The sequence below is a fragment of the Scardinius erythrophthalmus genome (assembly GCF_964197995.2).
Source record: "Scardinius erythrophthalmus genome assembly, chromosome: 9".
Classification (NCBI taxonomy): Eukaryota; Metazoa; Chordata; class Actinopteri; order Cypriniformes; family Leuciscidae; genus Scardinius; species Scardinius erythrophthalmus.
In genome coordinates this window covers 11894260-11909846 of record NC_138229.1, presented here as the reverse complement: position 1 = coordinate 11909846, position 15587 = coordinate 11894260, and the positions used below count along the sequence as shown (strand labels likewise).

The window sequence follows — 15587 nt, the reverse complement described above, 5'->3', positions numbered from 1 at the left end:
AGGCCTGGTCTGAGCCCCGTATTTCTACTCAGACCAAGAACCACTTCCATCTCGACTAGAGCTGGCAAGCGGTCGAAAAATTGGAATGTGGTCTGAGGGGAACACACAAACCACAGCAGTGCTGATCCAAAATAAACTCAAATGTGTTACACACACACACACACACACACACGACGGACGTGGGAACACAGAGGCATTATAAATGTGCTTTTACAAACCCTGTATTGCAAAAAAAAAAGAAACTACTCTTAGATAAACATTTACCTGACAAAATATCTTGTCTTTCATGGTTTTTTTAGGAAGTTTTAGTGTACTCAAAGCACATCTGTGTAGTTGACATGACAGGTCAAACAATGTGAAGCGCTACTTAACATATTATTTTTTAATCTACTTTAAAATGTTTTTTCAAATTATTTTTTAAATATATTTTTTAGAATATATACATGCAGTTTTTATGACAATAAATTGAGAGACCATGTGGAATATTTGTGCATTTTAACAAGTCACACCACAAGATATAAATACCTGGACATACTGTACGTACATACATACATACATACATACATTTAAATACAATAAATAAAACTTAAATCTTTTTTAATTTTCTTATTTTCAAGTGGCAGATTTTCCCACTTGTTTTAAACATAATGCTCACTAAATATATGATTTTATTAATTATTTTTAACAGACATTCTACAGTATATATTTCACATGTAACACAATTACAGTTTTACACAAACACACACACACACACACACACACACACACACACACACACACACACACACACACACACACACACACACACACACACACACACACACACACACACACATATATATATATACAGACACTTGATGTGATGTCAAACCCTTTTTATGTTTCTATTGTATTGAGAATGTAATGGCAGATTTAGACTGCTCTTCTCCTCGGCCTGAAATGTGAAGTGAAATGATCATGTTTCTGAGTGTGCTCAAAAGGACATGAGCATGCACACACTATCAATGAGGGAAATTTAGTCTCTCATTTACACGTTTCCCAGACCATTAATCCACTGTAATCTCTCATTTCATTTCAGATGATTGTCATGCGCTCTTGAATACAGGGTGGTCTCTTAGAGTTGTCATCATTCATGACAATGGCTGCACATCTGCGCTGAGCAAACATGAGTTACGAGCAGATTACAATCCCTATTCAAACCCTGCGTAATCTTGGGGTAATCAGCATCAGGCACAGGCCATGCATGTACCCTAAGCATATCATTAAGGTTTATGGTTTGTGGGTCGGTGCTTATTCAGAGGATGACCTATTGACAAACAGACAGATTGCATGGCAACTACACCACCTTAATGTCATTTCCTGTCTCTGTGCAGAAGGGGTTTACTGTTCAGGTTTAGCACAAGCCCACTTTGCTATGAAGACAAAAATCAGGCAAAAATGAAATGAATGAATTAATGAATTTTTAATAGGCAAATTATTAAATTATATATATATATATATATATATATTCAGTCAGTCAGTCAGTCTTTTTTGTCCATCAATAAATAAATAAATAAATAAATAAATAAATAGTATTTTCATTTAGCTTGAAACAATGGTCCTTAACATAGGCTTCATTTTCTTGAAGGCATATGCTTTCTTCTTTCTTTATTTATACATTTATTATTATTATTATTTTGCATTTCTGATGAGTCTCGATTTCTGTTGAGATATATGCAAATGCAAAATTATTATTTTGCATTTGCATATATATATATATATATATATATATATATATATATATATATATATATATATATATATATATATATATATATATGTGTACATACACAAAGTATATATAACACACACACAGTATACACAGTATACTCACACACACACTTGGATTTAAATTCTTATAAATTATTTATTAAATAATAAATTAAGTTTATTAAATTCCACTGCATGGGGATAAAAACAAAAAAATTATGGCAGTTGACTTTTTTTGTGCTGAATAAACAAATAAATAAATAAATATGTGTCCATTTTCTGACAAATACAATTTGTAGATTTTTCTTCAGATTTTACAAAGAAATATAACCCGAACGTGTTTTTGTCACATTCAACCAGGCACAGCTTTCTAATGTGCTGGCTTTCAAATAGCCTATAAACACTTCAGCCTGCGAACACACCAGAGAGACATCCTCTATTTATACAGGGCTCTCTGACTGTCTTACTGTCTCTTTCTCTCAGCTTCAGTGACACAAACACATGATCGAGCGGCATCAAAGAATATACATTCTGTCATGGTCTTTTATACACGAACAAAACTTCTTTCCTGCATACATAAGCAATACACACACACACACACACACACACACACACACACAGATCTCGAGTTGCCGCCCACACTCTGAGCAGAAGGGGGAGGAAGTGACAGTTAGCTGTGGAATTCCTGCTGTGTGTCTCTCACTTTGCATGCACTTTTTGTTTCTTTGCCATACACACACAATGATAAACACCCATGGACTCTCACAGAGTGACAGGACCCTCAGTAGTTTCCAGCATGTATTCTGGAGGAGAAAAAGTCAATGTAATGTGGTATACCCTCCCTATGGGCAAACCCACATGGAATCTGAGCCCAGAGAAAACTAACGATTTCAAACGCCTGTCAATCACAAAGTTGTACTGTACATTGCGTTAATTTATAAAATATTTTAGGTTCTTACACAGCATACTTGATTGGCCAATTGCAACCTTCTTTGTATAATGATGACTGAACTGTCCATTTATATACACAATGCAGCATGTACAGTCAGATGGTCATTAAACGTGAAATATGCCTCTTCTGGACCTCATACGATCCTGAGGACAGATTCACATAACATTCTTTAATGGATAGTTCACCCAAAAATGAAAATTATATCATTATTTACTCACCCTCATGTCATTCCAAACCTGTAAGACTTTCGTTCATCTTCAGAACACAAATGAAGCTCTTTTTAATGAAATCTGAGTGCTTTTCTGTCCCTTCATTGACAGCCGATGCAACTACCACTTTCAAGCCCCAGAAATGTAGTAAAGGCATCATTAAAGTAATCCATGTGACGCCAGTGGTTAAACCTTAAATTTATGAAGTAACACGAGTGCTTTGTCCAAAAAAACAACAACCCAACAACCATGATTTAACCACTTTCATTACAAAGAATTAATCTCCGTGTTGACGCGAGAGCATACGTTGTTTTGCATGAACAAATAACTTCTTAATATATTTTGAAATGTAATTTATTCCTGTGATTACAAAGCTGGATTTTCAGGAGCCATTCAGCAGTTAATGTGACAGTGAAGACTGGAGTAATGATGCTGAAAATTCAGTTTTGCCAACACAATATAAAAATGAAATTTTTTTAATATACTCAAGAAAACAGTTATTTTAAATTGTAATAATATTTTACTGTTTTACATCAAATAAACGCAACCTTTGTGAGCATAAGATACTTATTTCAAACCATTTAAAACATTATTACTTTATTATTACAAACTTTTGAGTAGTACAGTAAATGAATTATATATAGCAAGAGTTGCAATGCTTAATATTTGAAACAACTAAAATTCACAAAACATATTTTGGGAGGCAATCCTTAAGAATTTTTGTGAATCTGGCTTGGCCATCCTTTTTGGGTTTACTTTTTTTAATGAATTGACCGGCTGACTGTACATTATCCCTTACTATATTTACTGTATAATTATGCTTCCAGAGCAAAGCACTGCAACACTTTTTACCATGTTTAAACTCACCCCGCAAAATTCTGCAGATATTTTCCCCCAAAATCAAGATGAGAAAATGTGGGAAAAGCCCACAAAATACACCCGAGCCTGTCCATGGGAAATGTTTCTAAGGGTTAATGTAAATCGGTCATAAATCTACACCAACATAAAGTTATAGCGCATTCACACGCATGCTGAGAGCATTGAGTAATAAAACACAAAGATAGCCAAAGAAATATGTAAACGACCTCCCGGCGCATATCTAATTTATGTATTTCATAATTGCCCACAAAGACACGCCAGTGATGTGAAAATGAAGGGCATTAACCTCAACACACACATTTGGAGGAGGCTAATACATAATCGCATAATTTCTTGGCCTCTCTGACCATCCTCCAAACCACTGTTCATTTTTCTGGCTCTTTGGACGAGATGCCCCCATTCATCAGATGCACCATCTTCCTCCTCCGTCACTCCTCCCACCGTTAAAAATGTTATGCAAACGTTCCTGAAAGTGTGTAGGTCATCGTGATTTTGCCAAATAAGACATGTTCCTGGATCAACATATTTTAGTGATCCTGGAACAACATTCCTATCAAATTTAGTCATAACACTATCCTTACCGCTTACGCTAACCGTACCCATAACTTATCCCTAAAATCAGAGAAAAATAATAGTTGAACAACACTGATGTAGAAGCACCTAACCTTGGTTGTAAGCCTAAACTTGACATAAACTGTGAACTTGTCCCTCAAATCTGATTGTTTGATTGGAATGTTGTTTCAGGATCAACAAAGATGTTGATCCAGGAACATGCGGTGAAATCACATTTACTGTACTGAATGCTAGCAAAGCAATTATCAAATTCATACTGTATTTCCTCTAGTATCCCATTGCTAACATACTGTAGCATTTCTCCCTCTTTCTTTGTCTAACACGCCCCACATGGCTTAGAACCCTTTCTCTCTGGCGGGCTTCTCAGAAACGTATGTCTGTGATAAAGCTAAAGGTGACATGATAAGCTGTGCAATCATCTAGGTCTGAGGTGCCCTAATCCCTACCTAAGCCCTGTCATAAATCCATCTGTTATCTGTGTAACTCCTCTGCTCCCGACACCGAAACTGTGCACCCGCGCTGAGAAGGCTCTTGTCAAGATGCATTCTGCCTACAGATACTGCGTTTGTGTGTCGGAGCTGGCACTTTGATTTATTGTGGCGCTCTGGCCCGTGCTCCTCTGGGCCAGCAGTGCGTGTTTGTTTTCTGTTGCACAGGAGGACAGTGTTGAGCAAATGTTAGCATGCTGCACAGAGCGCTAAAGTGTTTGCATAAACAACTCTTCAGTAGCAGCAACGCATAAAAGTGTGTGCGCGCTGACGGGTGCATGTCCTTCATTAAAATTCAAAGCGATTAATTTTTTGTCATGATGTATGGAGATTTAACGCGATAGTTGCACACACCAAATGACAAATCTGTCATCATTTCCTCACCCTCATGTCGTTCCAAAACCTGTATTTTGAAATAAAAAATCCGTCCATTCAATGAAAGTCAATGGGGTCCAAAAAAAAATTAGACCCCAAATGGACCCTTTTTCACAGACTGTGATGACGCTTATTAGTTTCAGAGTTTAAAGAGATTCAGAGTTAACATTGTAAAACTAGCAACGTTTTTTACATTTTCAATATATATATTTTTAAAAACTTAATGTACAATTATAACACTATACTTATACCTTGGCATTAAATTAAAATTAACAGCAACTGGTTAATGTTGCTGCGCGAGTGTTGAGGCAGTGTTAATGGCTGAGGCAGTGACAGCAAATTTGAAATCTTCTGACCAATGTTATCAATACATCAGATTTTTTTCATATGGAGCAAATGGGAACACAAACTGTAGTTTCCATTCACCTCTAGAGAAGTTCACCCAATGACAACTTCTGAGAAACCCGGAAAAAGTGAAAAGGGTCTATTGACTTTCATTTCCTAACCCTAAAAATGATTATCAAACTCTAATAATAAAAGGAAATGAGGAAAGTTGGTTGATTACGACATTGTAACACATAAACTATCTGTCAACATCAGCAAAAGTGTACACTGAAGAAACATAGCAGCTGCTAAAGGTAGGCAGAAACTCACGAGCACCCTTATGAAACCTAAAATGACAAATGGGACACCACATGGTCTCACAAACAAGAAGTTTGCCATTTGGGACAGGGCCTTCCAGTTCCGCTTTAGATAGACAAACTCGCTCACTCTTCAGTCTTGAACTCCTTATCATTGCAAATGCAGGACTGCAAAAGACTTTTACACTGACACTTTTATAGAGTTAGAACTGTGCTTGCTGTCTGGCACGGGGCCTTCCTTGCAGGAAGCGGGGCCTTAAATAATCATTCATTCTTTTCGGTGTCCTTTACATCCTTCATAGCTGTCATCTAGCCGGCTTTATTGGACAGAATTTATCACAAACTACAAAAATCACCCCTAGAATGAGAAATATTTGATTACTTTAAAGTTGGAGCGCGGCCCAAATGTGAGCGCGAGGGGGAGGTATATGTAGTGTCACTGACAACGTTATGCCAGCTGTGATATTTATTCTCATATTTATGGCTCTGTGTCCACTCTGTCTGTCCTCTGTGACAAATCTCCTACTTAAGCAGACAGTTTTTTGGCCAAAGTCTTTGAGGTGATTTTAATGTTAAAAGCATTTTCGTTTTTCATGAGATGACAAAACTTAAATGCCACCAGGAAATGACTAAAACAGTTTTATTCAGCCTGTAACAAATGATATCCGTGTAAGCAGAATGCAGAACTTTTTCTGAAAACAACAGCAATCGTTTTAACGATATCCTCATTCTTCAAAGCATGACAAGGAAAAACATATCTATCTTCATATCCTCTGGCGCCCCCTGAAGGGAAATATTGAAATATTTCAAATGACTTCAATACAACGAGTGTAAAGTGAGTTTAAAATGATATTAAGAAAACGCCTTTTATTAGACTGATTTCTTTTTAAAATTGTAGATGGCTGGCTGGGACACTTTATGTCAATGTTAAACTTTTTTTTTAATATGGAATTAGGCGTCCATACACAGTATATGGTAAAACATATTCAAAGGTATAGCGGTGGATGTTTTACTTCCTGGTGGGTAACTATACTATTGGTCCTCCTAATTGTCAATCATTCTGGTGAATCAATCAAACTTTTCAAAAAGTGGAGAGGGCGGGTCTTATCTAAAATTTGGAAAGATCCTCCGCTATACCTTTAAGTCATAATTAAGACATATCATCGAAATTGTGAAATAGCTAGGCCTAGAAAAGGTCGAAATTATGACACTTTATCTCATATGATGGGATCTCATCATTTACATTTGCGCCATAATTTGAATTCACCAAAGTATGTTTGTTTTTTAATGTGGCAGAAATGGGCTTCCATACGAAGGTCATTTATATATATATATATATATATATAAAGTCTACATGAAATTGTAGCCTATTACTATTTAATTTTGCTACTGGTCAAATGCATGGATTTTATTAGTCTCAGACCAAGACTTTCAATATATATTTTTTAAACAAAACAAACTTTTTTTATTGCATTTTAATTAAGTGTTATTTTTTCTTAAAAAAGTATCAAGTGCCTCATAGTTAAAGAAACACCCAACAATATTTGTCTCAGAGATGAGACTTTTAGGTTCACTGCTAAAAAGAACAAATAAATGATAAGGACAACGTTTTTTATGAGAAAAAAACCTGAGTATGCAGAATCTGCCTTTCTTAAATTGTCAGATATTCTGAATAAACAGTGAAGATAAATGACTGTCTCACCTCTGACCTCAAGGTCAATCTAGGTCAAATACGAACCAGTTATTGTACCTCGTGATTTCACAGGCATTTCCAATCAACGTATGCGAGACCTGGCCTGAGCGTATACTGACTTTGACAGGTGATCTATCTGTCTTCAGGCTTCAGAGGACCCAGGTGTAACATTTACCCCATGAATTTTAATCTCAGCATCAAATATTTATCACCGGAGAGCAATGAATGAGAGAGCTGGTGACCTGACATGTCTTTTGTCGGTTTCTCCTCTCTCCGTCTCTCCAGATTCATCATTTGAGGTATTAATTTGTTAACCTCCCACTGGGTCATTATGAAGGAATCAAAATGAGAGAAGCTTACATCCACCCACGTACGGTAATTATTCAGACTGAGAGCAAACATGTGAAAAGATTGAAGTGCACGAGCAGAAAGTCCCACTCGCTCTGGCAGACGAGAGCAGGCGTACAATATGATTCACGTGTGTTGCATAGCAGAGTGCGGGGGAGAGCGGAGACAGAGACAGAAAGAAAGGTCTCAATAAAAAGAGAAAAGTGGAGATATTGAGAGGGAGAGTAAAGGTGTCGCAGCAATGATTAACTCAACTGTGCTGTGCGTACAGATGGAGCCAGACTGCTGTTTACTCAGCGTCAGTTTACACACTAATGCAGAACACCTCAACGTTCAGTGGACATCGACATCATCTTCATTCACATTTATCCCTTCTATAAGTGAACAACTGTTATTGTTTTTATAGTCAAGTTAAATATTATCTACCTTCATTTAAGCACCGCATCTGTATGATGACATAATGTGTTATCCATCTACATCTATCCATCAAATTATCTGTCCATCTGTATCCATCTATCTGCATGTGTGCTTCCATCCATCCATTCAATTATCTATCAAATCGATTAGTCATCCATCCATTCATCCATCCATCCAATAATCTATGTATGTAGGCTATGCATGTATCTATCCATCCGTCCGTCTGTATGTCCTTCCAATTTTTTCCATCTGTATCCATCTATCTGCATGTGTGTTTCCATCCATCCATCCATCAAATCTAATCATCTAGTCAAAGCAAAAATTATTCAGACACCAGATATCATTTGTTATATATTTTTACTAGTGGGTGCAGGGCACTAATGTATGTAAGTGAGGATAGCAAAATAAAGTAAACTGTGACATATTCTATCCAAAAATTCTTCACATAGTGGACTACCAGGTCAAATTTATAAAACTTTAGGACCAAAAATTATTCAGACACTTTGAGACTATGAGACTACAGTATGTTTTGCTTAAGTGTTTTTTTTTTTTTTTTTAAATGCTAATGCAATCTTTATACACCACAAACTGAACAAAATTAAGCATTGCTTGGCAATTGGTTGACCTACAGTAAATTGGTTTTATCTAATTCTGTACTTAAATTAGACAGCTGACAGCTATTCAACCTAATTAATTTGTGAGACAATCTAACAGAAGGATGGCCAAAACCATATTTGATAACTCTTGTCATATTTTATTACCATTTTATAAACTATAGCCAATAAACTGTGATTATAAGAGAAATGTTGAAGATGTATGAATACATTTTGGTTACTGCATTACACTGTAATACATTTGGACTGTATATGTATGTATGTGTCTATCCATCCATCTGTCTGTATGTCTGTCCTTCCAACGATCTGTCTGTATATATCTGCATGTGTGTTTCTATCCATCCATCCTACTAGTCATCTATGAGTCCATATATTAATCCATTACATTTATCCATACATTTATCTATCATCTGTCCATAAATCAATCCATCCATTCATCTTTCTACAGATCCATCTGTCTAAGTGTATACCTGTCTTTTTACCCACATACATACCCATCTATCTACCTACTGTACTCAACCATCCATGTCTGTCTGTCTACTCATCTATCCATGAAAACTTCTCACTTAATAAAGAATACTAACAAAGAAAATCACGTTGTCATGGTGTTGAGAGTGCAGTTAGGGAATGTATGATAAAATACAGCAAAAAAAAAAAAAAAAAACATCTTGAAAGCCACAGGGTTGCTTAGATATTAAGCCTGGTTGCAATTTCCTGGATATAGAGGATAAATGATTTATCAGCCGACAGAAAAAGAGCTTGCTCACAACAGACAGTTTGCACCTTGCATGAGATGTTTTCTAAAATTATACACACCATGTCTCACAATTGTATCAAAGATATGCAGCATTAAGATTCACAGAATGCAGATTCACATGACAAAACCTCTATATATTTCGCAATTAATAGTGTGTCACACTTAAAGGCACACATACAAGCAAGATGAAGTAAATATATGATCTTTACATTAACTCTCCCCGTTGATGTTTAGATTCCCGTATTGAGATGTTTTCTAGGTCACGGAAGCTGTGCATGTTAATTTGTTCTTTTGCTCAGAGGGGAAAATTCTCACCACTAAATGGGTCATGGTAAAGAAGAGGTTTAGCTAATCCTCACATTGCATAATAAACAACTTCCCCTGTAAACACATTTGGTAGCTCAAGATAAAGCGCAAATTGATGTCTTCAATTTCAAATTGACTAAATCATACATGTAATCATTTAATACCATCAGATAAAATAAATAATCTCAAAGAGCTAACAAAAGATTCAGAATAGATGACGAGATAACACGCATTTCGTTGGTAGCCATAAAGGGGATTTAAATGAACAGATTAGAATAGAAACTGTGTTTTTTTCCTAGATATTCAACACACATGATGTTAAGTAGCATCATCAGGCACAACAAATTCAGTCATACTGTAAAATGTATTACAAAAACTAGCATTTGCACAGCAGCTTCTTACATGGGACATGCGTACTGTAATTGCTCAAGATACCAAGCGGAAACAGTCTCAGATCACTCTGCACATCTGTGGTTGGGACTTGCTTTGTAAGCAATGTAATATCGGCATTATTGGCTTTCCTGTCCTTGTTTTCCGTGGTTGCCGTCCCCATTTTGGAGCCTGTATCTGATTTGTGATTCTACATTACACGTGCAGATCTTATCACTCACAAATATATAAGGCCCTGCACTGCCATAGCAAACATCTCTGTCTGAAATACGCTTCATAATGTCTCTGGTCAGCATCACTCTCATCAGCAGCATTCTTCTGAGCCTGTTTCCTCACACTCCAGCAGCATGTAAGTTTCTTATGGATATAAATGAGGTCTTACTGCATTTTTGCTTTTGATTTAGTGCATTGCTGTGAATTCAGCTGATTTTTCTCATGCCTTTTAACGGGGACTATGTAAGAAACGGGCCTACTTTATGTGGGTTTATGACTATGAATGTAAGAAAGATGCTTTACGTCACGTCAGATGGGCCGCTGAACTATGCCTGCTGTGTGAAATACACTCGAAATCCTCTGCCCTTCGGTGTGATCAAGGGCTTCATCGAGCAGAGCTCCCGCGAGGTGTGTCGCATAGATGCCATCATGTGAGTCACTGTGATCTGACCTCAGAGATGAGTCAGGGTTCACCCACTTACCCACACAATGTGGTTACACCAAAATAGGTGTTAATTTGTATGAGGGTACACATCCAATACAAAAACCCCCCCCAAAAAACACAGCATTAACACAGGACATCCAGTCTGATACACTGAAAAATCTGTGACTTTATTTAATAATAATAATAAAAAAAATTTTTTTAAAGATGTTAAAAGTGGGTGTTATTATAACGTATTATATTATAAATTATGACGTAAAATGAGAAAAATATACACTACCGTAAAAGTTTGGGGTCTGTAAGATTTTTCACTAACGCTCACTGCAATTATTTGATTAAAAATCAGTTGAAAAAACAGCAATGTTCTGAAATATTATTATAATTTAAAATAAGTAAGTTTCTGTAATGGCAAATCAGATTTTACAGCATCATTACTCCAGTCTTCAGTGTGATCCTTCAGAACTCATTCTAATATGCTGATTTGATGTATGTTGAAGACTGCTTAATATTTTTGGAGAAAATTGGAGAAACTTTTTTTAAGATCCTTTGATAAATATAAAATTCAAAAGAACAGCATTTATTTGAAATACAAACATTTTAGTACATAAATGTCTTACTATCACTTTTTTTATCAATATAATGCAGTAGTGCATATATGATTGAGAATCAGCATTATTTCTAGGTCACTAATTTTATACAAAATAGTTTGTAAAATAAGACGTTCTTGCTTCCGTTCAAGCAAGATGCTCTTTGAGTCTTTCTCAAATCATGCTGGAGATCAAGTTTTACGCAAACTTGTTGTGGCGTACATGCGGCTCAGGTGCTGCTTCCATTAACACAATGGCAGTTAAAAAGGATAATTAAAAAAAAAGTTTTTTTTTATCATTTTTGGTGGTGGTTGAGGAGAGACCCCCCTTCCAAGTAAAGCGCTTTGAGTATCAAGAAAAGGGCTATATAAATGTAACAAATTGTTATTATTTTAAGTTTTTAAATTAACTTTTCACTCAATTTAAGTTGATATATTTGAAAAATAATATGATTAAAATCTATGAATAAACATTAAATGTACTATTTAATACACAATTGTTCAAAAGTTTGAGTTCATTTAGATTTTATTGTTTTTGAAAGTCTCTTAATCTGCATTTATGTTATAAAAAAAAATCAGTAATAAATGTGAAAAATTATCGATTTAAAATTAAGCCATTACTCCAGTCTTCAGTGCCACATGATCCTTCACACATCATTATAATATGCAAATTTGGTGCACAAGAATTGTTCTTATTATTAGGAATGTTGAAAAGAGTTGTGCTGCTTATACATTTTTTGTGGAAATCATGATACATTCAGTATATTTTGATAAAGTTACAAATGATTTGAATTAGAAATATTTTGTAACATAGTAAAATGTCTTTACTGTCAAGTTTTAATCAATTTAATGAATTCTTGCTGAATAAAATTAATTTCTTTAAAGGGACAATATGTATCTTTTTAGGTATTTTATTATCTAAAATCAATATTTTTATTCATAAATATGTCCTCAATGGTGTCCAAATATCTCTGCCAATGATCTGACTTGTCCTCGTAAACGAAGAATTTATTATCTTTATATACATAGGACGGGTAGGTCCACGGAGGCTTCCATGTAGTTCCGCCATCTTGAAAAACTATAATAGCAGAGAGGGACAAAAAGTACTAGGCCAACGCGTTTCCACAACGCGTTTTCGTTCAGAGCCCGCGTCACGTGACTGAAACCAGCAGAAACGGAGCAGAGCAGAGAGAGGCGCTTATCACTGCCCGGCAAGTTTAAAAGGCTGCACTTCACGGTTAAGTTACAGGATAACAGTCATCTTCGTCGAAAAAGTCCAAAATAAGACCGTAAAAGGAAACGTAAACCGGAGATTACTAAAACAAGGGTTTATGTCGCGATAGTGCAGGAGAAAGCTTTCAAAAGAGACGCTGAAGTTTCCTGCTTTCTTCTCGACATGTAAGTCAATGTTAAGGTCTTAATTACAAGCTTTTTATTTTTATTTTTTTATTAGCCTATAGACCAGCGTTTCCCAGCGGGGTGACGCGGCACCCTGGGGTGCTTCTGGCGAGAGCAGGGGTGCTGTGTAAAAAAACATTTTTTTTACCATCAATCTCGGATCGTCGGAAGTCTCTAATAACAACAAATAATGCGCACAAATTTATAATAAAAATGCAAATCATAAGTTTTCGGCGTTGAATTGCGGAGGTTGCGCTTGCGCATGATTTTATTCCTGTGCCTCATTCCCAGTGCGTCCACATAAAGCTGCCTATTTTTCATTGATGCGCTTACAGTCAAATACACACGAAAACATTGTCACAACGTCCGTCTTGCCGCGTATTCATATAAACACATCGGTTGTGCTGCTGTCAACGCAACGCGTGCGATTAATGTTTTTCAGTTTAACACGTTAAAAATATTTAACGCAATTAAAGCAGCATTTTTTTTCTGTCATCCTTTGTCTAGCGTTACATTATATAATCACGTTCTTCTTCATGCAAATGCTTAACCATCTAAGCGAGAAAATACAAAAGAGAATGCGCTGTCTGTGATGCTGACACGACGCGCGCCAGACTCGACTTCTCTTTCGCGCTTTCGCTTTGAGTGTCCTCATGAGAGCAGTCTTAAATTAGTTAAGTCTTAAATGAACGTTAAGAGTTGTGAGAAAATGGGACGCGTGTGGGATCCACATGTGACAGTGCAGCAGTGACATCAGAATCAAATAACACTTCATTCATAAAAATATGCCATTAAACAATTATTTGAAATATACTGTCTTTACTCTTTATGATGTTTCTTCATTAATTTGGAGATTTACTGTGAAATTATTAGGCTACATAAAATATAGTAAAAACAAGCTATCTTGTGCAATTATAACAAAATTATATATTATATAAAATTAAAAATGTTTAATTCATTCATTCATTTGTAACATGCATGAACGAAGAAAAAAAAGGAACAGGAAGAAGAAAATCTTATGGTAGCCTCTACCTGTCATTTATTTGTGCACATCAAAAATAAAATAAAAAAAACCCCAGCACATTTCAAAGTATAGTATCAAAGTAGTATCGTGACAACACTAGTGTAGGGTGCCACACATTTTTTTTTTTATTTCAAAGGGTGCCTTGACTGAAAAAAGGTTGGGAAACACTGATATAGACAGTAGAACATAGTTAAAAGTTAAACAGGCTCTTTGATGAATAGCAGCTATTGAGTAAAGTAGAGAAGGTCCTATAAACAAGGTTGTAAGTTTTGTTTGTTCAAAACTGTAACATTTGTTTGTTCGTTGTGTCAAGTTGTAGTTTGTTTGAAATAACAAACCAGTTCACCAGAAGGAAAACTCGACGAGGTGCTATTAGAAGACATCCTGTCAAAGCTTTTTGGTACATATCGCTTACCGTAGATGCATCGCGCATTTGAAAACGCGAGGCGCTGGAGAGCAAAATTAGTTTGATTGCAAAATACAAATTCACCACTAGATGGGAGTAATTCCTACTTACTGTCCCTTTAAAAAAAGATATTATCCCATACTTTTGAAAAGTAGTGTACATGTATAAATTGAGTTAAAGGCAGCTTATAACAAGGCTAAATTTGCATAAATTATTTAGATGAGTTAGAGTAATGTAAAAATATATGTAGCCATGACTTGCAGCATCTTCAGAAGAAAACAAAACAATTTTGCTATCATTGGTCTCCAAAATCAAATTTCTTTAATCTTTCTCTTCAAGTTTCTTCACCAAGAACAACAAGAAGGTGTGTGCGAGTGTTGAGGATCAGTGGGTGAAAGCAGCGCTGGCACGTCTGAGGTAAGGAGTGTGTGACATTTAAAACAAGTCACCTCATATTTGTGGCAAATGTATCATTGCATCATTCAAGTTAACATATGCGATCACTGAGCAGTAAATAGTCTCACAGACTCTTATTGATTTGTTATTTTATGATGTCCAAAATAACACTGACTTGAATTTATATTTTCTCTATAGGTCCAAATTAGCTAAATTGACAGACAACAGATCTCAGCGCCTCACCACTGTTGGACCGAAAAATGCAAATCCCAGAACCACCACCCACAGCCCATAAAGCGTTTGCAGATAAATAAGCATTTAGAAAATGGCGGCAGATTTTTTTAATTACAGATGATTATATCCTCATATATCATACTTTGACTTCTTTTCTGACTAGTCATCCTTAACAATGAAACTCTTGTTTTCTACATAACTATATTTTTGTACTCACTTTTGTATCACACAGAATGTATAATTCAGTCTGAGGTGTTGTACAGATGTGTCTTAAACAGCAATACTGAAAAAAAGCATTAAAAATTGAAGTTAAAAAAAAAAAACATTTCTATGTATGATACAAAAACAGTGAGAGTTAACAGAACACAGATGACATCCATTATTCTACAAAACAATCATTGTAGTTTAGAATAAACCATAGCACATATCTGTTTAAAGGGGTGAGTTTCTGATACATCAGAGCACGAGCATCTCATCTCTGTCCTCGTCAATCCCAG

General features: G+C 35.7%; 1 protein-coding gene across 1 annotated transcript; it reads left to right on the top strand.

Annotated features, from left to right (window-relative positions):
- The first annotated feature begins 10609 nt into the window (after positions 1 to 10609).
- Positions 10610 to 15372, top strand: ccl20l (C-C motif chemokine ligand 20-like). Its single transcript, XM_081373658.1, has 4 exons — positions 10610 to 10740; positions 10918 to 11035; positions 14800 to 14877; positions 15055 to 15372. The coding sequence occupies exons 1-4, from the start codon at positions 10671 to 10673 to the stop codon at positions 15149 to 15151; spliced, it is 363 nt and encodes a 120-aa protein (XP_081229784.1). The 5' UTR covers positions 10610 to 10670; the 3' UTR covers positions 15152 to 15372.
- Positions 15373 to 15587: the final 215 nt, after the last annotated feature.